The 25,695-nt window shown below is 48.3% G+C and overlaps 1 protein-coding gene across 1 annotated transcript in view; it reads left to right on the forward strand.

Moving 5' to 3' along the window:
* The first annotated feature begins 3,547 nt into the window (after positions 1-3,547).
* CCDC30 (coiled-coil domain containing 30) overlaps positions 3,548-25,695 on the forward strand; it is a 32,008-nt gene continuing 9,860 nt past the window's right edge. Inside the window, exons 1-9 of the mRNA XM_030507982.1 lie at positions 3,548-3,636; positions 9,540-9,634; positions 12,739-12,798; positions 13,813-13,928; positions 16,076-16,177; positions 17,364-17,464; positions 18,308-18,500; positions 22,806-22,904; positions 23,521-23,661. Of these exons, the coding sequence (XP_030363842.1) occupies positions 3,548-3,636; positions 9,540-9,634; positions 12,739-12,798; positions 13,813-13,928; positions 16,076-16,177; positions 17,364-17,464; positions 18,308-18,500; positions 22,806-22,904; positions 23,521-23,661 (996 nt within the window). The remainder of the gene's footprint in view (positions 3,637-9,539; positions 9,635-12,738; positions 12,799-13,812; positions 13,929-16,075; positions 16,178-17,363; positions 17,465-18,307; positions 18,501-22,805; positions 22,905-23,520; positions 23,662-25,695) is intronic.

Consider the following 25,695-nt stretch of genomic DNA (forward strand, 5'->3'; position numbering starts at 1 on the left):
GGAAGTGCCTGTCAGAGATGTGCAGATGGGGAAGGAGAAGGTGGTGGAACATCCTGCACGTGTGTTTGTGTGAGGTGATGGAGCATCCTGTGCACGTATTGTATGCAGGCATGATCCCCAAGAGCTGCCTGTCTTCATCTTCCAGTACATACCAATGTGAACATTGAGTCCTCCTGGTGCAGGGCTTTCCGTGGTCTTTATTTGGAGTCCTGCACTTACAAGCAGGGGTGGGTCAGCAAAAATGAGAATGTAAAACTTGTGTAAATTGAACATGCCCTTGGAGAAGCGTTGGGACAAGGGGTGGGAGACGTGCAATGAACACTGGAGTGTTCTGGGCTTTTACTGTGATTGTTGGACCACGGAGCTGCTGCGAGGGCTGGAGCAGCTCTGCTCTGGAGCCAGGCTGAGAGAGCTGGGCTGGGGCAGCCTGGAGAAGAGAAGGCTCCTGAAGGGGAGACCTTAGAGCAGCTCCAGGGCCTAAAGGGGCTCCAGGAAACCAGGAGAGGGGCTTTAGACAAGGGCCTGTAGGGACAGGACAAGGGGAATGGCTTGAACCTGCCAGAGGAGAGTGAGATGCTGCGTGCGAGGCAGCTCTGCAGGGCAAAGCCCACTTCACCTCACAGGCTTTCTACTCAGGGGAAGCCCTTTGCTGCCAACAGCTTCTCTTGGGGTGTAGAGGAGAAATGGGAAAACTCTCCAGCCTGTTCTGCGTGGGGTTTGGGAGGTTTGGTCTGGCGAGACCCACTGCTCACGGATCTTGGTTCCCTTGCAGGCAGGGGTCCCGGTACCACAAGAGACCATTGGCTGTGGGTCACAGCCCAAATGGGTGTACAGCCCAGTTCTGCACACTGGGGCACTGAAAAGCAACCAGCAAGCCCAGCATCTCCCACAGAGCCGGAGTCAAGAGCCCCCTGCATCCCAGCGCCTCCCTGCCTCCAACCCCTTCTGCCTCCCAGACCTTTCAGTCAAGATTTTAACATCCCCCGGGCATACAGAAGTAATGTCCTACAAATGTTTGAGTTTATGCTGTAAATACAGGTGGAAGGAGAGCTGTTTGTACCAACAACTCACCGGTGAGGCGTTAGTAAACATGCGCAGGTATAGTGATGGTTTCTTTATTTCTAGGTGGAGAGCTACATGGATCAAGCCTGTAACCTGGTGGAGAAATAGGATGCTCCCTCCACCAAGCATAAGAGAGAAAAAGAACAGCTCAGGCTCAAGCTGACTCGGCTGCAGCTGGGTGATAATCCTTTCCCTCGGAAACGTGGTCCAGGGAGCTGTGTGGACAGGTAGTGGTGTGTGGGTCTTTCAGCAGAGCTGCTTTGAATCTGCTGTGAGAGCAGAGCAGCGTTTCCTCAGTGAGTTCTGCTGCAGCAGCTTGTGTGTGTGTGTGGATTGGGAGGTTGGCACAAGTGTTAGTGAATGTTAGAACTGAACCGTGTCCGGCTCTGGGGCAACAGCACAAGAGGGACGTGGAGCTGTTGGAGCGAGTCCAGAGGAGGCCACGGAGCTGCTGCGAGGGCTGGAGCAGCTCTGCTCTGGAGCCAGGCTGAGAGAGCTGGGCTGGGGCAGCCTGGAGAAGAGAAGGCTCCTGAAGGGGACACCTTAGAGCAGCTCCAGGGCCTAAAGGGGCTCCAGGAAACCTGGAGAGGGGCTTTGGACAAGGGCCTGTAGGGACAGGCCAAGGGGAATGGCTTTAACCTGCCAGAGGGGAGATTGAGATGAGCTCTGAGGCAGAAGCTCTTCCCTGTGAGGGTGCTGAGGCGCTGGCACAGGGTGCCCAGAGAAGCTGTGGCTGCCCCATCCCTGGCAGTGTTCAAGGCCAGGTTGGACACAGGGGCTTGGAGCAACCTGCTCTAGTGGAAGGTGTCCCTGCCCGTGGCAGGGGGCTGGAGCTGGATGAGCTTTAAGGTCCCTTCCAAACAAAGCCAGTCTGTGATTGTTCTGTGATGATTTGTGATTGACTTAGAGGTTCTTGTCTGTTTTTACTGCCTTTATTCAGTGACTTGGGCAGTTTCTCTCTCCATGTGGCTCTGCTGCTGCACTAATCATCTTCCAGAGGCTGTTTGAGGAACAAAATTGATGGTGCTGTTTGTTTTCCAACTCTAAACTATTTGAGAGGGACTCCTCGGGTAGCAGTGTTGAGCTGTGTTCCTATGGACGGCAGTGAATTTGCCATTGGCTTTGGTTTAGACAAAGTCCACGTTTTTAAAACACCTTTGAAGGACAAGATGTTTGTGATGGTGATTCAAAACTTGCCATGGGTGCTTTTGTTAGTGCAATTATTTTGTTTAAAACAAATTTCTTCACTTACATTTAATTTCAAACAATTTGCTTTCCTCTCTAGCCCTGGGGTCACTTCCAGTAAGGGCAAATTGATTTTGCTGGGTTTAGTCCTTGATTTACTTCAGTTTTCCTCCTCTCCTGTTGTGCTTTGAGTACTGCTGATAGTTACCACTAACTCCTTTTGTGGTGTGTGTTATCCTGGTCCTAAGGTGAAATTGGGGCTGGTAGCACAGCTTGAACAGTTTCTGTTACATGCTTTATTTGGGGCAGCAAATATAGGAGTTTGGGGAAACTGATTGCAGTTCTGAGTCTGGTCAGGTTTTGGCTTTTGGGTTTCAATGGAGCACATCTGGAGGAGTGACTTCTCAAAGTCACCTGCTTGACAATCTGGTTCCTTTGGGAACATAAAGCTGGCACATAAAGCCATCGTTTAGCACTGAAAATGCTGCTGTGTGAGGGTTTAAATGAGTAGTGAGCATCGCTGCTTCAGAGAGAACTTCATTACTGGTTCTTCTCCCAATTTCCCCACGAGGTGGCAGGCGGATAACAAAAATATCCCAGAAGTTGGCTTTGGGTTTGTTTCCTTGTAGTGTTTCTGCTCCTTTGGCCTTTTCCCATTTTCTAGGGATTCCTGTGGCTGTCGAGCAATTATTCACAGTGGAATGGAAACACAGATCCGTGTCCATGACGGGTTGCTAATTGCAATGGAGTTGTCACCAGCTTTTCTGTGGTGCTTTTGGTGCTGGATGATGTTCATGTGCAGCTTTCTGGAGGAGTTTGCTTTGGGATGTCACTGCCAGACTTTGCTTTTTAAGACTTATTTTTACCTTACGGATGGCATTAGCTGTGATAGTCATTGATAATGCAGTGACCTGGTCAGAGATGAAGCTCTGCCTTCCCCAGGCTGGCCTCTGCAGTGAGGGATGCCAGCCCGGATGTGTTTTGGGATGCTTGGAGATCATTTTCTCGAGGGATTGGCCTTCTGCTCTGCAGGTCAGCCTCTTCACAAAATGAAACCCTGTCTGTCTCTGGCACAGAGCGATGGATGTGCTTGTTCTTTACCTGCCAGCCCTTTTGCCTGCTCTGGGTCTCCAATGTCCCTCTGCTGCAGGGTCTATTCCCTGAGCCTCTGCTTTTCATCACAGTCGGTGAAAACCAACCCAGAGATGCTTCCTGAGCCCTGTAGGCTGTGGGGCTGGCTGCAGGTCTTTGGGTCCTACTCCCTTGCTTATTTTTGCAGGTTGTCTTTAGGAAAGACACGATGATGCTGCAGATCGGGCTGGAAATGGGGCTGAAGAAGCGTCTTGTGGAAAGGCACAGACAGGTCTACTGGGATTGTCCAACAAAAGTGTGAGCAAGGCAAGAACAGAGGGCGGTGGGAGGGAGGTTTTGGGAACCTTGGAGTGATAACGATGGGAAAGGGCAGTTGAGGACAGAGGCTGGTGAAAGCCTGCGGTACAGAGGACGGCCCTAACCTGCGGATGGTGAGGTGCAAGTGGATGGGATCTGTCCTGATCTTGCTTTGGGAAGCTGAGGGATCGGGAAGGGAAGGGGCAAAGATGCAGGTAAATGCAGGAGATCACTCAGGTGGACTCTCTTGAACAGAAATGGCCAAACAGATTACAAGCTCTGCTTGGGCTGGGGACCACTGGGAGCAATTCCATCTGCCAAAAGCTGTTTCTGGTGGTAAAAAGTGGGTTTCTGCTTACACATTTGCTTCTGAAACAGGCTTGAAGGATTACTGCAGAGAGCAGACACTGCTGCTTTTACATTGGTCATTGATCTGAGCTTTACCTCATTTGGTGCCTCTGCCCAGAGTGACATTTTTCCTGTCCTCGAGGCAGTTCAATCCATTTGTGATGGTTCTTGTCAAACACCCGTCGGTGTTTTGGAGGGCTGGTCGATAACTCATGCACCAAATGTGACAGGAGCGGAAAAAATCGCTGCTGGGGGCTTGCTGAATCTGCTTAAAATGAAAGGAGAAGAAGCAATAGTGGTGGCCTGAGCTTGTGTATGGTACCAGCCGTGCTGCCCAAACACAGCCAGCATCAGGAGAGGATGCAGCTTCTGGTGGGTGTGAGGATATGGGTGAGCTGCTCATTTCTGAAGGAGCCTCCTGGGGGAGGCACCTCTGCACATGTAAAACTACTTCCAAAACAGTGACTGCAGGGGTGCAGCAGGAGACACTTGCTAACCGGAGCACAGCAGTGAGCTGGTACAACACTGCTTGGATGAGGCGTTTGCTCTTCTCAAGTAGGATGCTTTGGAGGTGGTAAGGAAAAAGGTGTTGGAGATACTTGCAGGCTAATCTGTGCTGGTGCCAGGCTCCCCTCATCCTCACAGATCTTTTTTCCTCTTCAGCCTGTGGAAAATTTCTAGGTCCTATTACCACAAACTGTGCAGCTTCATGTTGTTTTGCAGGTTGGCTGCAACCATCAATGCAGGAGCCAGCCATGTGAATTGGTCCTAGAGGGAGATGATTGTCCTGTTTCTGGCCATAAAGCAGAGCAGCTTTCAGCTTAGTTTGGATGGGATTTGGCAAAATTTAAATGGGATTTGGAGGATGTTCAGGGGCTGCTGATCAGGGGAGTAGCTCCCATGTGAAGACAGGCTGAGAACATTGGGGCTGTTCAGCCTGGAGAAGAGAAGCTGCGTGGAGACCTCAGAGCAGCTTCCAGTGTCTGAAGGGGGCTACAAGGATGCTGGAGAGGGACTCTTCATCAGGGGCTGTAGGGATAGGACAAGGGGTGATGGGTTTAATCTTAAACAGGAGAGATTTAGGTTAGATATAAGGCAGAAGCTCTTCCCTGTGAGGGTGCTGAGGCGCTGGCACAGGGTGCCCAGAGAAGCTGTGGCTGCCCCATCCCTGGCAGTGTTCAAGGCCAGGTTGGACACAGGGGCTTGGAGCAACCTGCTCTAGTGGAAGGTGTCCCTGCCCGTGGCAGGGGGTTGGAGCTGGATGAGCTTTAAGGTCCCTTCCAACCCAAACCAGGCTGGGGTTCTATGATTCTATGAAAACTGTGGGAGGAAACTGGGGCAGGTTGGAGACAAGGGGTATGTGTGTCAGTTTAGTTGAGCCGTGAGCTCTTCGTAATGCCTATGGAGGAAGTGGGCAGCTGGATTTAAACTGCAAAGTGCAGTGTTTTGCTCTGCTTCATGCAGGAAAGCTGTGAGTCAGCTGGGTTTGACCCCTCATTGAACAAGCTGTAGTTTATAGCCACAGGGGAAGCTATGGGGTGTTTTCCATCCATAGGGCTGCAAAATACAGAGTGGAAACATGCGATTGATTTAAGCCTTAGGGTCTGATTGCACTGAATCCTCTGTTAAATCCAGTGTGTGGAAGTGAGGAACAGGCTTGTCCAGGCCCTGTGTGTATCACGTGTGAGAATATGAGGAATAGTTGTTGTGCTTACCTTCAGGTGTCTAACTTTAGCTCCCTAAGCAGCAAATATCTCTCTTTCCCCCATACAAAACCCACAACTCCCCCAGTTCCCATCTTACAGCATTTGGAAACATAATCTGGGCTGGGTTAGAAATTGGGAGCAGGGTTTGTTGGTTTTCTTTTTAATCTGAATTACATAGGGGGGTTTTGAAACCCCCTTTGTTATCTCCACAAGCTATTGGATCCAGGAGCTGCTGCCCTGATCATGCAGGAGACCAAAGGCTCCTCATCTTCTCCTGGCAGATACATTCCCAGCCATGCAAATGAGGGGCTCTTTAAACAACTGTTTGCTACACAAACACAACAGCGCCCAAACCATAAACCACCTTCTCTTGCAAATGTTGTCCTCTATTTGCCTTGGAGGCCATTGAATGTTGACGTTCTTCCCGGCGCAGAGTCTTCCCAGCTGTAATTTTGGGATAAATGGTGAAGAATTGGCAGTTGAATTCTAAAAGGATTTTTTGCTCCTTTAATCCTACAAGAGACCTTCAAACAACAGGTCTATGTTACCTGAACCTGTGATAGCTGATTTTGGAGGAATGGGTCAGGAACGCTGTTCAGGGAGTGATTTCTAGGGTCACGCTTTAAGGAATACTCCCTTTGTGCCACAGGTTGCTGTTTCTCTGGCTTTGCCTCAGGCCCTCGTTGGTTCCTCGCTGTGGTTTCCTACCATCCCACATGGGATACAGCCCAATCTCCTCCACAGATGCACACAATGCACCAGGTGCTGCTATATGTGGGGAAAAATCAGAGGTCTTCACATCTACCTCCGTGCCAGATAGTCCTTGGGAAAAGTGATGCTCTGCTTGTATGAGTGAAGTGGTATTTTGTGTTTCTTCTTCCAAAGACAATCTTTATGTGATTGCATGTCCATCTGTTTGGTTTCTCTCAACGCCCTATTTAATCTGTTGTTTAGTTTCCACCAAGCTGTATTAAGGGTTATAAGTATTGAGGATAACCAGGTTGGTGCAACTTAGGTGCTGGGTGTAAGAAAATGGTTGTAGTAGCTCCACCACTTAAGGCAGGAGAACTCAGTCTAGATGCAATGGGTGCTGTCGCATGCTTGGCAGGCAGGGCAGTGGATGTGAGCAGAAACACTGGGACAGATCAGAAACACTGGGACAGAAGGAACAGAGCTGAGAAAATAGGTAGGAACAGGCAATAGGAGGCAGCAAGGGGGGTGGGAAGCAGGAGAAGAAACTTTAGGAGCTGTTGGCCTCCAGGAGAAATGGGGGCTGTTGTGGGGAGTGTTTAGAGGAGCTGGGACACAGACCTGCTTTGTTTGTCCCTTTGCTCACAGCAAACCTTGTCTTACCAAAGCCCAGCTGAAGGAGGTCGAGAGATGCTGGAACAGGAAGACTTGTCCAAAATAGCTCTCAGTAATGCCTGTGAACAGATTGCTTATACTGGTAGAAAGAACAGCACTGCTGGAGAAACTGGAGATGGCAGATCAGGAGTTGGATTCACACAGGCTGTGTGTGGCACAGCATCAGGTACCTCCTGCTTTAGCTGCTTGGAATGACTGCGAGCGTGCTGGGGAAAAGGATGTCTCCGAGGTATCTTTAAGTAGAAATATTTCTCCTATCTATGAGGACGCTGTGGATCCTTCATGCTGAAGCTCATTACTTTATTAATTTTCACACTTGTATATTTACAGTTGATTTGTTTGCACTTCTTGCACAGGAATAGGGAATAGGATTAATTTTAACAGAGAGAACGTTGAAGAGCGTGTGATATAGCTGGTCTGAGGATCTTCACTGGGTAGCAGTGACTCTCTACTAATCCAGATTTCCTGACGGGACAGTTTGTGACCGATCACCCCAGTGACAGAGATCTCCCTCCCGCCAAGGCCACCGATTTCCACTGACTCCTGACTGTGGGCATTTCATAGAGCTGGATTCTGTGCCTGTTTCTCCTGCAGTGCTCTGCTTACTGGCCTCATCCACAACTTCATTCTGACAGCAATGGCTGTTGGATGTACAGGAGCACAAATCTGCTGCACTGATATGGTGTTATGTTCTTCTTCTTCCCAACCTCCTGCCGCTTCACAAGTGGTCTTGGTGACCTCTGGGCTGGAGCTGGCTGGGGCACAGGCAGGTGGGAGACTTGCAGACAGACCGTTTAATTGCTGTCTCATCTCCTGACACTACCTTGAACTTTCTACGGTTTCAAGTGTCTAGCTTTTCATTCTGATAAAACTGGTTTGAAGTTGAAAAGCTTCTCGGCCTCTTTTGAGCAAGCTTGCTGAAGGGGGAGGCTCTGCAGACCTGCTGCAAAGCTCAGCTTGGTTAGAGCTGTGTTACACCATCTGACCAGAAGCTAAATGTGAAGCCTCAGAGGGCAGCGTTATGGGAAGGCAAATCTGTTGTGATAGAATCATAGAATCCCAGACTGGTTTGGGTTGAAAGAACCTTAAAGCTCCTCCAGCTCCAACCCCCTGCCACGGGCAGGGACACCTTCCACTAGAGCAGGTTGCTCCAAGCCCCTGTGTCCAACCTGGCCTTGAACACTGCCAGGGATGGGGCAGCCACAGCTTCTCTGGGCACCCTGTGCCAGCGCCTCAGCACCCTCACAGGGAAGAGCTTCTGCCTTATATCTAACCTAAATCTCTCCTGTTTAAGTTCAAACCCATCACCCCTTGTCCTATCGCTACAGTCCCTGATTAATAGTCACTGATGATAGTTCATCACTAATACTCCCCTTGCCTCCAGTGGCATGCAGTGGCAGTGTCTGACCAGAGGTGCTATTGTTGTGTCTAGTAGTCCTTGATTACTTGTTATCTGCCATGCATTTGGTTGCTTGTTAAACCCATGTGATTTTCCTTAACATCCTCATATATTTCCTCAACATCTTGTAGCAAGGACTTTCACAATTCAGCTACTGTTACACGAAATTCCTTTGTTTCAACCTACCATCTCTTGGCTTCGTTTGATGCTCTCCAGCTCTTGTATTGAGAGGCAGCAAACAATTCCCTTTTACCTGCCTTTTCTGTGCCACTTGGGATTTTACTGACCTCAAGAGCATCCCTTTCTGGCTGGAGAGCCTTAGTCTGCCTAACTATTGTAGGGTTGGGTGTCATTTAGGATTAATCCATGGTATGATAACACCTTCAGATGTAAATATCCACCTCGGAATGAAAGAACCTGTTTGCAGTGAGGCAGAGCAGCTTCCCTGATGCACTGTCTCCTGCTCTTGGATAGAAAATGCCTCTCTGCAAATCCTGAATCATTTACCCGTGGATGCTGGTCACTCCACACAAATGTGTGCTGCAAACACACCACTTCTTCCTATGAAGCATTGTGATGGGAACCCTGCTGCGGTTAAAAAGAGGAAGCAGAGCTTTAACCTTCCAGTGGAATGCCACCGAGCGTGTACCAGCTGTGATTGGATTTGCTCTTCCTTCAGAGCCAGGGCTGAGTAAAGGAAATAGGACCAGGGCAAATGAAGAACACAGATGTCTGCAAGTCTGGTGTTGAATCTAAACCTTCCTGCATGAGGCTTCTGAGGATGCAGCTGATGGGAACGTCTGCCTCGCAGGCTGCTCAGGAAGATGTAAGTGCAGGTTTCTCCCATGGATCACTTTGGATGAATTCAGCTTGTGCTTTCCTCTCCTAAAGGGAATGACTGTCCATCCTGTGCTGGGGATGAGCTACCAAGCAGTGATGAAGGCAGATTGCTGGAGCCAGGAGAGCAAACAGACAAGGAGCAAGGCGGCAGATTGGGGTTAGGGCTCCTGCCTTCTCCTTCTGCTCTTGCTCCTTGTTGTTTCTTTGTGCCCCCTGTGGCTGATGCCCTCTCCACCTGGCTGCAGACCTCATGAGGAAGAGGTCCACATGCTGGCTATGTGTGAAGAACAATGTGGAGTTTACTTGAATTCCACCCGGTACATGGTGCCGGAGTCCCCTGGTAGGTGGACAGGCCTGAAAATACCCAACTTCTACCCACTTTTCATGTAGGAATGAGACTTATTAAAGAAAAATGTATTCTTGCATGATCAAAACACATTACAAGCTTAATGCTCCTCATTCATAATGAAACACAACTTCTCTGCAGTTCTCATACTGGGCATCTTTTCTGTGTTTTTAAAGCAGGTGAAAGACACGCTGGAGATGTGTTTTTCAGCCCAAAGCGGGCTCTTTATGCTGCCCAGATGATGTCATTGCTGCCCATGCTTGTGAACTAGAAACTGTTGGTTGAGCACTCCATTGTTTGGGGGAGCATCACCCTTGTTTTACAGAATCATCAGAGCCACAGCAGTGTCCCAGGTTAGTGGGTTAATTGCTCTTGTTACTCTGTGTACTGGAACGTGCAGCCTTTCTTGTTCTCAAATGACCTGGTCTGTACATGGTGCACCCCGAGATCAAAGGTCCGGACACGTTCCTGTCTGCTGCAGGATGAATGCAGCTTCTAGCTGGACTGCTCAAGCATAATAGATTGTTTTGATGCATCCTCATTAATGTAAAAAGCCAGGGCACAGATGTGTGACTGTGGTTGTCTCTAATATGTACACAGGGAAATGCTTCCTGAGCTCTGGCAGGAGGCTCCAGGGTGAGGGATTTTCAGTTTCAACCTATCTCGACTAACAGGGGGTTTGTGTCATACTGTATATTGGAAGAGAATGTTTAAACCAGAGTTATCCCAAATCCTTGTGAAAATCCCTTGGTTGCCTCAGCTACAACTGGGAACTCTCATCCAAAACTGAGAACTTTCTAAAGCAAAGGTGCAAAATATTAATTAACCAGCCTCCTGAGCATTAGCAAGTGCCTGATGCTGGTTCCAGTGTGCTGGTTCCAGGCTGCAGGGGAGCAGGGATCTGTGAGCTTGTAAATGGCTCTAAAGGGAGGGACATGGGGAAGTAACCCAGTGTTACTCTGATGAAGTGAGTCAAGCAGAGTCAGCACCAGTACAGTTCTTAGGGCAAAGCTGAGCCCACAGGCTCTAAAAGATGCCAGGGAGGTCTAAAAGAAAAGTAGTAAACCTGAAGAGTTCCCAGTTGTAGCTGAGGCAACTGAAGGATTTTCACAAGGATTTGGGATAACTCTGGTTTAAACTTTCTCTTCCAATATCAAGTATGACACAACCCCCCTGCTAATCAAGCTTGGTCACATTACTGGGAGTGTTACCTCATTTGTGTTGAAGCATTAGCCCTTGTGTTTCAGTTCTATAGGGAAGAGCTGGAGGGGCAACAAGCTTCACATGCAAGAGCTAAACAGGTTCTGGATGAGGCCACACAGAGGCTGATGATGGCCCAGAAAGAGATCTGGAGGTTGACAGATGAACTGGATGCACAAAGAAAGGAGCAGAACAAAATAGGTGACCATGTCTCTTGTGGCCATTCCTAATTACTGGCCCACAGTCCGCCCCTGATTAGTGTAAGTTTTGGACTTGATGATCTTAAAGGTCTTTTCCAACCTAGTGGATGCTATGATTCTCACCCAGGGGAGTTGGAGGCAGTCTGTCCTGTGTCCTCTCTGCTTGTAATGTGGAAAAAACAGTGCCAGATATTAAGATATTAGCCCTGGTACATATGACATCTGAATGCAGCCATCGGCAGTCACAAATCAATTCAATTCTGAGTGGGGAAAGCTGAGACAAGGGGTTATCAGATCCGTGATTACAGCAGCAGGGTATTGACTGACTTCCTCTCCCTGGCTTGTATGCAGAGAGAAACTCATGCCCTAGGAGAGGAAATGATGACTTGGTCCACAAACAGAGTAGCTAAAATACCACTTAGGCAGTGTTAGCACAGCTCACTATAGATGAGTGAGCCACTCATCTATAGGCTCTTCAGATGCCACCTTTGGGATGCAGCCTCAGGAGCCATTATCCAGTGCTCACTGCTGAGCTTATCAGCAGCCTTGAAGTGATGGGTTAGATTCTTGTCACTGCTAATATTTGCTCAACCTCCTGTCGAAATAACTGGTGTTGACCAGCCTTTAAGTATTAAATTTTTCTTCTAAATACTGACTGTGAAACTAAATGGTTTTCTGGAAGGAAATCAGACTACTTGATAAAGCTCCTATTGGAGCAGTTCCTAAAGCCGGGTGCTTCACTGCTACCTCCTACAGGAGACTTCTCAAGCAAACCACTGGTTTCTGGTTGCTTTTCCCCTGTATTACTTACATTGTCCTCAAATCTGTGATGCACAATTTCAGTGAACAGCAGAATGGGATGAAGGAACATGGTCTGGCCCCATGTGCCTCTGCAGAGACTGGCTTACTCAAGGAGACTGGTACCCCCAGGTAGGGTTTGTGTGGATTGCAGGTCCTGATGCTGAACTCGCAGCTCACACACCACGCTCAGACCTCACTAAACCTTCTAACCAGCCTCCAGACCCATTGCTTGCAGCCTTTTAATCAAAGGCAGGGAAATGAGCACTCTGCAGGCATCTGCTTTGTGTGTTGATTGATTCACACGTGTCCCTGGAGATGCAGCCAGTGTGGTGCAGCCTCCAACCTGCTGCTTCTCCAGATCACAGACTGGCTGCAGCGTGTGGAAATGTGTGGTTTATAATCTTCTGAAGTATCAAATGAACATAAGGCTTTCCAAACCGTGAGTAAGGGTTTCATGCTTGTTACGTCTCTGTGGTTTATTATGCTGCGAGTATTAGTCTGCAGAATTGGTGTTATAACCTCTTAGGGGCTTCCCCAACAATGTGTATCTGCATGCCTTCTCCTCTGAGGAGCTTCAGAGCCAGCTGCTCTGCAAATAAATCCATTTTCTAATACAAACCTAAAAGGATGTCTCTGATCTTTAGTAAAACTCCACTTAACCAGTGTGTTTTGGTTCAATGGTAACTTGTCGCTGCTTGCTTGCACTGAAGAGAAAATACAAGCTTGCTCCTGGCCAGCTTGTAGCCCAGTTATTGGGTCAGTGGTGATGAGAGATTTTAAATTGCTGTCTGCTGTTTTCCTTCAATTCTGTATTTAATAAAGTGCATTTAAAAAGGTGGCAGAGTTTAGTGTTCAGAAACACGCCACAGCAAACCTGTCTCTGTGTTATCCTTGCAGAATCGGCCCCGCAAGCACCTGAGAGCCAGGAAGAAGGGATGGACGGATGGAGAGGGAGCAGTAAGTCACACTATTTACAAGCAGAGAAGATCCAGAATTTTATCAAGGTTTTCCGTTTAGCAAAATGATCACTTTGGTAGAAGGAGATCCTTGCCTTTTATTTTAAGTCCAGTATCAAACCCTTGTTTGAAACAGGGTGTTGGGGTTGTGGGTTTCTTGTTGGTTGGTTGGGGTTTTTATTGCTGGATTGGGACCAAAAAAGAAGATATGGGGTTTTTTTTCCTGAATAAAAATCAAATTTAAGCTGAAATTTTCCTTGCCCAGTGTAGAGCTGAAAAGGGAAAAATCTTTGTTTGCTTTTCTGTGAGGAAAACTGTCTTCTCCCTAGTTCTGATTAGGATACCAGTGTCTACCTGGGCATGTTTCTGTCAATGTGCTCCTAATACAAACATCTTTTCCCATTTCTTGCACTTGAAATACCAGAGAGTCTGTGGTAATCAGTGTGATGGTTGCATTATTGATTCAGGTTTGAAGGGTTGGTACACAGCATCATTTTTATTGTAATGGCCATAGAATCATAGAATGGTTTGGGTTGGAAAGGACCTTAAGATCATCTAGTTCCAACCCCCTTGCCATGGGCAGGGACCCCCCCATTTCATAACTATTAATACATTCACTGCTTGGCTCTTGAATTTTGTGATGAAAGTAAGAAATATGGCTGTGGGTTTTTCACAGCTTGCCCTGCTGCCTGTGAAACCCATACCGACACTTCTGAGGTGAGGCATATTCCATGATCTAGAGGTAAACTGAATCCCTGGAATAACTATAGAGAGACTGCTGTGCTCCTACAATAAACAGAGCACTGCTATTGAACCTGGGTCTCCAGAAACCTTTACTGTGTGAGTGATGGGATGTGTTCCCACATGTGAGGGGCACTCCCCTCTGTGCTGTCACACACATATATAGGGGCAATGCTATTTCAAAAACCTTATTCCTGTGATAGCCCCGCTCTGAGGTTGGCGGAGGGCAAGGTCCATGCCGGTTTTGGTGACCAGGTTGTTCTGTTCTGTACAGACATTGCTGAGGTACCGAAGGCCATGGAGCACACCAGCAGACTGGACAGGGAGATCCTGGTGCTGCGAGCACGAGCCCAGGCACTCGACTTTGAAAGAAAAGCTTTCATCCATCTGGTGAGTGCCCACCTCCTGCTGCTGGAGCTCTGCTCTGCGGCTGCATCATGAAACCATGGAATCAACCAGGTTGGAAAAGACCTTTAAGCTCATCAAGTCCAACCGTTCCCAGCACTGCCAAGGCCACCACTAACCCATGGCACTGAGGCCTCGGCTACACGGTGTGTGAACACTTGCAGGGACGGTGACTCCAGCACTGCCCTGGGCAGCCTGTTCCAATGCCTGAGCACCCTTTGGGGAAGGAATTGTTCCTCATCTCCATCTAAACCTCCCCTGGGGCAGCTTGAGGCTGTTTCCTCTTGTCCCATCCCTTGTTCCTTGGGAGTAGAGACCAGCCCCTCCCGGCTCCATCCTCCTGTCAGGCAGCTGTAGAGAGCGATAAGGTCCCCCCTGAGCCTTCTCTTCTCCAGACTAAATCCTCCCAGAGGTCCTGGAATACCCATTTGCCTATGCCCAGTTCATGGGATCAGCTGGATGCTTTCTGATACCAGCCAGTTTGCATAAAAGCAACAGAGTCTTACTCTGTTGCTTACTCAACAGAGTAAGCAACATTTCTGCCTTTTCTTGGGGACTGTTATTAAAGACAGTGAGTAAGGTTGGTCTGAACCCCAGTACTAGCTGGTTTTAAAACAATTTAAAGTGTATGCTCATGCTTTGATACCTCTCAGCCTCTTTGGCTTTTTGATATGGCTATGTTGATTTGCTCAGTAGGAAATAAACATTCCTTTTCATCTTGTGTGGGCTTCCTACAAGTGAATTACTATTGCATTACTATCAGTTAAATGCTTGACATAATAAATTTAGGATTCTCTAAGTGCAATAACCCTTATCAGTAAGATAGTTCCTTCCTTCCTTACTATCAGTAAGATAGTTCCTGCCTCCCTTACTATCAGAAAGACAGTTCCTTCCTGAACTATTGGAGTTCCTTCGAATAGTGATGTCACTATCACTATTGATATTCCTTTGATAGTGAATGAATTGAAGTCTGTTTCCCATTCAAATGGGTCATTTGACACAAATTCTGCTTCTGTTCTTAAATTCTTTATATCAGTCCTTCAGCAGCCTATATTTGGTTGCCAGCACCCATAATTACTTGCACTGTCCCAGCAGAAAGCTCAGTCTTGCAGTTCTTTTGGATTAAAATGAGTGTTTTTACATTAAGTATCTCTGAGAACATCTCTTTCAAATCATATCAAAGATTTGTCTTCAATATGATTTATTCACATTTGAGGGGTTTAAAGTGTTAGTACCTCATTCTGTTCCTTGCATTTAAGAAAGCTGCTGGTCCTTCTTTAGCATCCAAGCATATCTGTAATCTCCAACCTTGTATTTACAGGGCAGTCTCTAAAACAAGGCTCTGCAAAACTATAGCCTGTCATTTAGTTCACATTCCTTGGTTTGCATTTTGGTTTGTTTTATTCCAAGTAACATTTTCTTTGCTTTAGGACATTGCTGCTTTCAGTCACTGTGTGTACATACACATGTGTGTGTCTATAAATGTTTATATGTATAAAAAGAGAAACAGATACACACAAAAAATACCTGTAAGGTTTTGTTTTCTCTGTACAGGAAAAACCATAGCCAGGCTTAGATCACTTCCAGCCAGCCACATTGTTAAGCTAAAAGCAAATTACCTTTATTCCTTAGGAATGAGGTTGAACTGTTGCCATAGAAGTAAGAAAACCCCAGGGTTTTAATCTATAGAGGCTGAAAGTCAGCTTTATTACAAGCTACTGAAGTTCTGCATCGTGAGGTCTCTTTTTCTGCCTATGAGCTATGGATGGCAGGCCAGGAGCAGGCTGGATGCTTGGCTCTGGCTTGGTGGTCTCGGGGAGACTGACCTTGTCCGTACCATGTGCTCCACCAGTTGGAGTATTGAGCTTAAACCATGCAGGATATAAGCAGATATATCTGCTCACCCTAGACCATGTCGGCCAAGACTCTGTCCAACCTGGCCTTGAACGCTGCCAGGGATGGGGCAGCCACAGCTTCTCTGGGCACCCTGTGCCAGCGCCTCAGCACCCTCACAGGGAAGAACTTCTGCCTTAGATCTAACCTGAACTTCCCCTGTTTTAGTTTCTCTTAACTCTCTAAGACAGCAAAATGAACGCTCACCAGAAATAAACCCAAGTGTTTTCCTTTTGAAGGTTGAACAGCTCAAAGAAGAGATCTCTCAGTATCAGAAAAGTGAGAAGCAAGGACTGCCTGCGCCAGCCGAGACTGAAGAAGTCACAGTGTCCTCACTGCAGGTATTTTCAAGGGCTTTTTGTTTGCCATTTTAGAAAACAAAGTGAGCAAACAGCCCCCTCTGTGTGTCAGCCCTGTGCCAGAAATGAAGGTCCTGCACCCCGCTCGGGGCAATCCCAGGCACAGCTACAGGTTGGGCAGAGAAGTGATTCAGAGCAGCCCTGTGGAGAAGGATTTGGGGGTGTTGGTCAATGAGAAGCTCCCTATGACCCGGCTTCAGTGTGCGCTTGAGCCCAGAACCCGCCATGTGCTGGGCTGCACCCCCAGAGCATGAGCAGCAGCTCAGGGAGGGGATCCTGCCCCTCTGCTGCGCTCTGGGGAGACCCCCCCTGCAGTCCTGATCCAGCTCTGGGGCAACAGCACAAGAGGGACGTGGAGCTGCTGGAGCGAGGCCAGAGGAGGCCCCGGAGCTGCTGCGAGGGCTGGAGCAGCTCTGCTCTGGAGCCAGGCTGAGAGAGCTGGGCTGGGGCAGCCTGGAGAAGAGAAGCTGCGTGGAGACCTCAGAGCAGCTTCTAGTGTCTGAAGGGGGCTACAAGGATGCTGGAGAGGGACTCTTCATCAGGGACTGTAGTGATAGGACAAGGGGAATGGCTTTAACCTGCCAGAGGGGAGATTGAGATGAGCTCTGAGGCAGAAGCTCTTCCCTGTGAGGGTGCTGAGGCGCTGGCACAGACTTTTCCCAGAGAAGCTGTGGCTGCCCCATCCCTGGCAGTGTTCAAGGCCAGGTTGGACACAGGGGCTTGGAGCAACCTGCTCTAGTGGAAGGTGTCCCTGCCCGTGGCAGGGGATTGGAACCGGACGAGCTTTAAGGTCCCTTTAACACAAACCAGTCTGGGGTTCTATGAAGGTGCCAGTTGGTAGTGCAGGAACATTTGTTTTTCCCTTGCTGTGAATGCATGAGTGCGTTGTGTGCGGGTGTGACGCAGGATTTATGCTGGGTGTGAGAATACATGGTTGTGTAGAGTCTGATGGCATAAGCTGATACCCACTAGTGCCTTCATATTATTAAGGGTCATGGGGGGATTTTGCTCCTATGGCTGGTGGATTATCTAATGCAGGTAAATGTAGATGATGTAGCTCATGTTTTCTGGTTGTCTGGTTTATTTATGAGAAACTTGGGTAGCTTTGGAATGTCGCTATGCTAAGAGTTCAGTTGAAATATGTGCTAACTTTTCTTTTTCCCTCGAGACACAGGGCACAAAGGATGAAGGGAGGATTGAAGGAGACTGTGTTTCAGGCAAAGCTGATCAAGAAGACAGGTATCAGGGTAGTGAAGCACTTCACAGAAGGTAAGCAGTGTAGAAATCCTTTATCTGTTGTACTTCACGGTGGCTCCTCTGGCGCTCTGGTTGCTGGTGTTCTGTCTTGCAGGTGAACTTATGTATTGGATTCTTTAGAGTGCTATTTGGTACTTTGTTCCTCTGCTCTCAAATCAGAAAGTTTGGAGGTCCTGCAATCCTGAGTGGGTCTGGAGCCCTTGGTATCACGAATGCCGGCTGCTTTCTGACTCTTTCTCCAGTTTGTTGCTTTCCTAAAAGCACAGGGTTGGCCTTTTGTGGCTCTCTGCACACAAAAGCGTTGATTTCACAACTGTTTTGCTGCCGGGGAGGTTCCTCTGCGTTTGGTTGCTGTCCAGGGGTGTAGCAAAACACTTGACATTCAAACTTAAGTATGTAAACTGGGATTTCTAAGGGAAGTCAAAGCTTCGTTCTCCTGTGGCCTGTGCAGGAAGCAGCTGTGCCTCTTCTAGCAGGTTCAAGGAGGAAAGAGGATCTGTCTGATCCCACTCCTCTGACCCTTTTTCCCTTCAGATGCCCATGCCCGTTTCCCCACCTCAAGCAGCTGAATTTGCCATTGCCTTTCTGCTGGTAGCACCCTCCTGCCTGACCACTTTTCTCCCCAGACCATCATTACTTGCATGAAGCCGGTCACCGCGAGTTCCCATTCATCACCACTTAAATAAGAGCAGGCACAGGTTGTGTTGGATGCGAGACCTGAAATTAGGAGGACAGGAATATTCCATAGTGAAAAACACTTTGGCTTTTCCCGGCCAGCGGTAAATGGTCTGGGGTGTGTGTCAATGCTGTCACATTGCAGTCCCAGCCTTGGTGATGTGCGTCTTTGGTGCATAGGTGCCGGGAGGTGATTGATAACGCCAAGGGCAGGAATTCACAGCTCCTTCACAAGCTGCAAAAACTGGAGCAGGAGCACAAGGATTTGGTTGAGTGCAGTGAGGATCTGGAATCAATTCTGGGAGAGACACAGATCCAAAGCAAGCAGGAGAAGGAGCAGTTTGAGAGTGAGGTGGAGGGACTTCAACAGCAAGTAAGTAAGGAATGGAAGACGTGAGGTTTGTTTTTGTTTAATTCCAGATGCTTTTCCCTCCGCATATTGATAGGTCAGATAAAATCTTTGACCCAAACCTGCATGCTGCTTTGTTTAGTTTGACAAGAGGTAGACAGCAGCAAAATCTGTTTGTTTTGGAAAAGATGGGGAAAGAAGGAAAAAATTCCAGCAGTCAGTAAATGACACGTGCTTGGAGGTGCAGATCCCCTGTGTTACAGCCCCATTGTCTTCTCCAGCTCCTGTCCCCACTCCTTGGTGCTTGGGCAAGCAGAATTAATGTGCTAACATACCTCCTGCATCCTCAGGAGAGAGATGAGGCCATGCTCCTGTCCCATATAGCCTTTCTGTGGGGCTGTGCACCCATCTGTGTCTTGGCTGAGCTGAAGCAAAGCTTCTTGTTTCAAATTCAAGTCACATCTTCTTTTCTCTGGAGCTATTTCTTCTGAACCTGTTGTAGCTCAGAAGCTCTTATTTCTCCTGAGAAGTTGTCCTAGATGGCATCAGTGCTCCTGATGGACTTCAACGTTGGTCTCCTGCTTTTCCATATTGGATGGTTGTTTTTTCTGCCTGCAATTCCTGCTGAAAAGCAAGTTCCAGGAAACCCCACCTCAAGAGGGGGGGGCTTGAGGCTCAAAGAGAGGCAAGAGGTCTTCCTGAAGCCCACAAGTTGTCCCTTAACCTGGCACCCATGATAGAAGTCCAGGCTTTGACTTGAACCCCTAACCCTTCTCCAGACCTGTCTAACAGATGAAAATGGTCACTGTGGGACACTGATGCTCCTTGATCTCAGGGAAGGTCACCAGTTAAGCATACTGGTGACAAAATACCGCGCTTCTGGCTTTTCCCTGAGCACGATATCTCAGAGACGTGTCAGCCCATGTGTTGAACACCACTTGTGGGTGTGGGGGGCCGGGATCTGCACTGCCTGGGGACATCCCTGCTGAAAGTAACGCATCTGAAGGGACAGCAAGTTTCTCTCATCACCTGCAATCTCCTGGTGCACCATCTGCTGGTGAATGGGGCTGTGGCTGGACACATCTTTTTGAAGAGCCATCATAAGCTGGTCCATCTGGAGAAGCTCTGCTCAATCTTGATCAAGCTATGATCTCACCAGTCTCTTCCTAACCCGTGTCCTACTTGATTTTGGGCACCCTCATTCCAGGGCAATCTGGATCTTTTCCTGTTAATACGCCAAGTCCACGCAGATCATCCTTTGACTTTAGGTTGATAGAAACTCTATTATTTGCACTTGTCTGCATGTGCCAGGAAACCTCTGGTAAATGGCAGATGTGAAGCTCCATGTTGATTCTCTGGTTTACCAGAACCACGGCATTTTAGAGGTCTCCTTACAGCACCTGCAGAGCCACCTCCACCCGTGTTTTAATCAAGGATTAAGTTATCACTGAAGCTTCTCAGGCTGGTGCCTTTGCCAGGGTGGTCTGTAGCCTCAGTTTAGTGGATGGACTCTCCACCATTTTGGAGATAGCTCTGTGAGGAGCACCTACACTTATGGACTGGTTTGTCACTGCTTGTCCCCAGGGAAATGCTGCACCATTTGCAGCATCACTACCAGGGCAGATGATCCCTTCCAGACAGGGCAACTGATGAATTTGTAGCTGGAGAGAACAGAGGAAGCCAGAAGTTGGTCTTGCTGGATGGATGGGTGAGCTTCTGCCCAAAAAGGCTGGCTGAGGAGGTCTTTTCCTTCGGCTGAATCTCTGCTGCCAGGCCAAAAGCTCTTCCTTTCTTGGGCTGAGTTGCTGCCTCCGCTCTGTCTGTGATTAGGAGATGCTCTCTGCACTGGTCATGGTCCTGGATTGCCAGGCAGCAGGACTGTAGTGCCCATAGAAGACCTTGGATTTCTGAGGTGAGAAGGAAGGACACACACAGGTTGTCAGTCAGGAATGAACACTACTCAGATGTGTCCGTACACTTGCTGTTGTGACACAGTACAAGTGTGAATGCTGAAGTAGCCACATATCTCCAAGACCAATTGTTCAAAGGAAGATGAGATGAATTACTTGTCAGTAGCCTCTGGCTGTGAGGGAAAAGTCTCTAAATAACAGTGAAACAGACTGAAGGCATGTTCAGATATCTTAATGAAGGATGACACCAGACATCATGTTTCTAAGTGTGTATCTGAGGAGCCAAGGGCAAACCAGGGTTTGTTCATCACACGCTAAAACGTTTCCCACTTTCTCACTGAAGCAGAATAAACACAACCCTCCACAGATCACACAAGATGCGTTTTCAGTTTGGAGAAACCCCTTCTTTGCTCAGGGAGTTGTTAAACAGATCCCTGGGAACGCTGCGTTGAGGGATGCCGCGGGGAGCCCCGAGCAGTCAAGGAGATGCTGGCAGGAGCTTGGCAGCTGCTGTAGCTGAAAAGAAGAGAGAAGGAGGCATGCAGGGAGCAGGGTGGAAGAGGAGGTGAGTTAACCCTTAGTTAGACCCAGCATCTGCTGAGGTGGAGGGCTGCAGAGCTGCGCCCTTCAGCTCCAAGGGGCTTTTGGGTGCCCTGGGGGCAGTGAGGGAAGGACTGCAGGCAGGCAGGTACTCAGGAGCCCAGAGGAAGCGGTGGTGCTGGGTGTTTGCCAGCCTGCCCCATGGGAGACGCACTGGGAAGTGTTTTCTGTTTTGTTGGCACACCTACAAGAATCTGGGTGATTAGGCCACTGACTCAGAACCAGGACACGGGATACAATGTGAGTATTGTTCTGCTGTTGGCAGGAGACTTATGAGTGCAACTGAAGTGCTTAAAAGTTAGTGGCTTGGAGGAATAATGAGCAAAATGATGGAAATGCATGGCTGGGTATCAACTGCATGGCCAAAGGTTGGCTGGGAAGGTGTATTTTGCCTTTGAGATCCCTTCTAGAGCTCCCAAGTCTTGCTGAACCTCAAACTATCATCTAGTCGTGCAAGAGGAAGGGGTTTATTGCCTTCTGGCTCTTCTGTAAGAGGTCTGGGTGTTTCACCCACTGATTTGCTTTTAATACCTAGGTTGGGTAACATCATCTGTCTTATGAATGACAGCAGCATTCCCCAGTGTTGGATGGCTCCCCCCTGCGAGTTTCAACAGAGCCATCTTGTGCCTGAAGCCTGTCAGTGAAAGCAAAGCTCCTGGGCTTTGGCACGCTGCACTGGGACTGTTGGAAATGGGCTGGGATTGGCAGAGGCTTGGCACTTCCTTGGCTTTGGCTTCCCATTGGGAAGGAATGAAAGATGATCTCTGAATAAGCACAAAGAAAGGAGGGTGAGAAAGGCATAAGGCATCTTGCATGCTTCACCACACTCTCATCTGTGTGAGTGCAGTGATGGATGTTGCTTGTATAGGTCCAGTGTCTGCTCTGTGTAGATGAAGCTGGATTTCACCTCCAGCTGGACTTTGTTTCCTTCCAGTGTCCCCACTCACTCTGCAGCCTCCTTAGTGAAAACCCAGCTTGGGACAGCTTGGTGGTTTACAATAAGAAAACCAGCACAAACCTTCTCCCAGCATAAGCAGTGGAAAGGAAAGGCTGTGGAATGCCATGCTGGCTGGCACCGGAGCAGGGTGGCTGCCAGTGCCAAGGCTTGGATCTTGTAAAAGGGGCTGCAGGAGCCCTGGCGGGGAGGAGAAGCTGGACTGCTCCTCGCTCCTTCCAGCCCTTCAAAACAGGAATAATAAACAATCCCACAAAGGAATGCCTGAGGGGGGTGGTTCAGATGCAGAGCGAGCACTTGTCCAGACAGACTTGCCTGCCAGGACAAGCACAGAGGTCAGTGCTTGGCCAGCTCAAGTCCAGAGTCCTCGGAGCCTTGCCGGAGGGAGCTACAGCATCCTTTGAGCAGTGGAGGGACGAGGACAATCCTGGTGGATCAGGTCAAACCTGGATTGAGATCAGCTATGGGTGAGTGGGCACTGCAACAGCATGGGAAAGGAGGATGGCCCATGATATAAATCAGGGTCTGATGGGGTCTTCTGTGTTGGGAGAGCAGTGTGTAGAAGGCCCACAAGCTACAGAGGCCTTGAGTTTTCACCATGTGTCTGGGTTGTTTCTCTCCTCCTGTGGAGCAGGGTTCTTTCATTTTCTGACTTGGCCTTGGTGATTCCCTCACCTTTTGAAGCAGCAGGATGAAAGATGTGAGCTGGAGCTAGCCCATGCTGGTGCCTGTCCACATCTCCTACCCCTTGCTTCCAAGGCTTATTCTGCAATACAGCACAAGGAGCAATTTAGCAATAGTTGTGCATTTAGTGCTAGTTGTGAGCACTGGTTTGGTTTTAACTTGTGGTTTCTCTATGTTAAGGTCATAAGTTTAGAAGCAGAGTTACTTCAAGTGCAGAAGAACAAAGCTGAGATGAATGGGGACGAGCAGGCGTTGTCTGGAGCACAAGAGATGCAAGAGGTAAGAGGTTTTCCTTGGGAAATACACAGTTTTGTTTAGAAATGCATTAAACGAGCATCTCCTATGAATGTTCTTTGTCTCCATCTTCTGAGGATTTGTTGTCCATCAGCTCATGCAGGACAAATGGATGTTTTTGGACGAAAGCAGCTTAACACGCCAACATCATCTCTGTGATAACTCATCTCTCCTAGAAGGTTGTCTTGCCTTCAGCCCTGCAGGCTGAGGAGCTTATTGGCTTCCCTGATGAGGGTGAAGGGTTTAATGGGTAAAGGTGCTTGGTTCTTGCAGCCTGGGTGGCGCATAGGTACATTTATGAGGCTGTTTCCCAGCTCATTTTGGGCTGACTTTGCTGCTGATTCATTACTTGCCAGCCAGACAATTGGATCTGCCAGGCAGAGCTTATTGCATATGGGAGAGGAGCTTCCCAAGGTATCCTGCGTCAGATACCCAGGCCTTCAGGGATGTCCTGGGAATAGGGTACAGGAATCCTGCTGGCAACTTTTGAGAACCATTTTTCCTACCCTTGTTTTCTAGAAGACACCCTGTCTGCATTTTGTTTGTCTTTTGCTAGAATAAATACTGCTGTAGAAGCGACTCCTAATTTTTCTTGTTCCAGATGTTGAAAAGCTGTCAGGAAACAATAGAGAAGTTGGGAAGTCAGCTGGGAGAGCGGAGAGAACGGAGGAAGCAGCTTGCATCTGAACTTGAACTCTTACGAGAAGATCTGAAGGCTGAGAAGAAGGTGTTGGGCAGCCAGGTAGGTCCAGCTCCAGCACTGGGACTCCTGCAGGAGGCTGTCACCTTTGGGTGACTCCATGGAACATCCCCAGTTGCCCCCAAGTGCATTGCTTGACTTCGCTGGATGGATTTCCCTAGTCCAGCCAGTTTCAACGCTTCATTCCCTGCCTGTGGCAGAACTGAATGATCTTAAGGTCCTTTCCAACCCAAACCAGTCTGATTCTTTGGCAGATGGTGTTAAATCCATCTGCTTTACTGAAACAACCTCTAACTCTGTAACTCGTTTTTCCTTTCAGTGAATCTAATAATAAAACACTAATTAAAATGTAGCCAAACCCCCCTTCTCTAAAGGTCAGAAGGGAAGTTTTCAGACTTAGGTATTTATTGCAGAGTTACTTGTGATCATGAGCCTTCATCTCCCTGTGTCATAACGCAGCAGGGTACTTGGAGGCTTGAGCCAAGAGTTCCCTGCAGGGCAGCACCACAGTTACCACCTGAGGTCCATCCACTGGCTAATGCTGAATCTGTTTAACATGGGTCACCTTTAATATTAATAGTATTCTTTCTTAACAGCATGGTAAGAAGTGAGGGCACTGAAGCATCACAGAAGTCTACATGAACAGCTTGAGATCCTGGCACTGCTTTTTGTTATGTGCCCTAAAGACCTCAGCACAGTTTGCTTGAAGCAGTTTAACTGCTGGATGGATTTCTGTTGGGTTTATCTCTGCTGGGGTTGTTGCTGGTGCTCTTGAGCTCCAGTTGGGCCATAGAGGAGAGAGCGTGTGCTGCCAGCAGCATTGTGCAGGGGCCGGCGCAGGCATAGGCAGGGTCAGGGCTTAAAATTAGGGCTAAAAATGTAGGAGAGCTGCAGATGTGTGGCCTGGGTCAGGCAGACAAGGGGAACCTAAGGGGACTGGCAAAGGGAGGGGGGTTACACCTATTACAACCCCCATTTTTTAGCACTCTGAGAGGCCTTAAACAAGCTGTGAGCCAGGTCACTTCCTTGAATGCAAGTAAAACCCAATAAAGTCCTGGACTGCTGGTGCTCCCGCACATACACAGGAGTCTTACTGGAGGAACAGTGGCATCTAGAGGACAGGACTCTTGTAGTGCTGGAGGCAACAAATTCACACTGTAAAAGCTCAGGATGTGGACCAAGCCTTGCTGAAGGGTGCCTGGGGAAGGGGCTGGGTCACTTTATGAACATGCACATGAAAAGGAATTGCTGATCTGGGGACGGATGGAGAAAACAGAAGAGTCACTCTTCAGCATTTGTGTCCAAACAGTTCAATCTACTCGTGGTACAGGGACCTTTAAATCAAAATCATACATCCCTGTAAGTTTGGTTCTAATTCAGGCACCAGCTGGTCAGTGGTTTCACCTAAGGGAGGACTATTTTTTCCAGGAATCACAAGATGAAATCCAGTGTCCTGTGTTTGACTGTAACAGTCTTTAAAATAGAGGACTGTGCATGTGTTTGGTGGGATTCCTGCCTCCACAAACAGGTTCATTCCCTTTTGATAGAACAGCTGAATTGGGATGAATCATTTACCAACAGAGCTGGAAATCAGTTTGACTTGAAATCATGGGGTTCTCAGGCGTGATGCACACCCGGAGGTCAAGATGTGAGGTTGTTCAATGTTGTATTTGTCAGTATGTCCGACACAGAATGGGCGAGTAAATGGGAAAATATATTTGTTCTTGTACATGCTAATGATGTGCTACAAACTGATGCTATGCAAAGAGCTCTTTGCATTTGTTTGGAACCCTCTTCTTGTTTTTAACAGGTTTTTGGACATTTGAGAGGAGAAAGCTTTTTCTGAGCTTGCAGTTAGGGGTGTATTGCATCCACTAACTCCTGATGTTTCCTCACCAGGGGTTGGTTGCCAGACTCACAATCAGAGTTTACAAGCCATTGTAATAACTTCCCAGTCTCCAAAGCAGGGATCTTATTAATGTATCCCATAAGAAGTTACAAAAAGAGAGTGCTTTGTTAGATCCAGAGGTGTGAAATGTAAAGAACACCATGTTGTGCTGGTGTCTGATGCAGACA

This window comes from Strigops habroptila, chromosome 16 (assembly GCF_004027225.2).
Source record: "Strigops habroptila isolate Jane chromosome 16, bStrHab1.2.pri, whole genome shotgun sequence".
Taxonomy (NCBI): Eukaryota; Metazoa; Chordata; class Aves; order Psittaciformes; family Psittacidae; genus Strigops; species Strigops habroptila.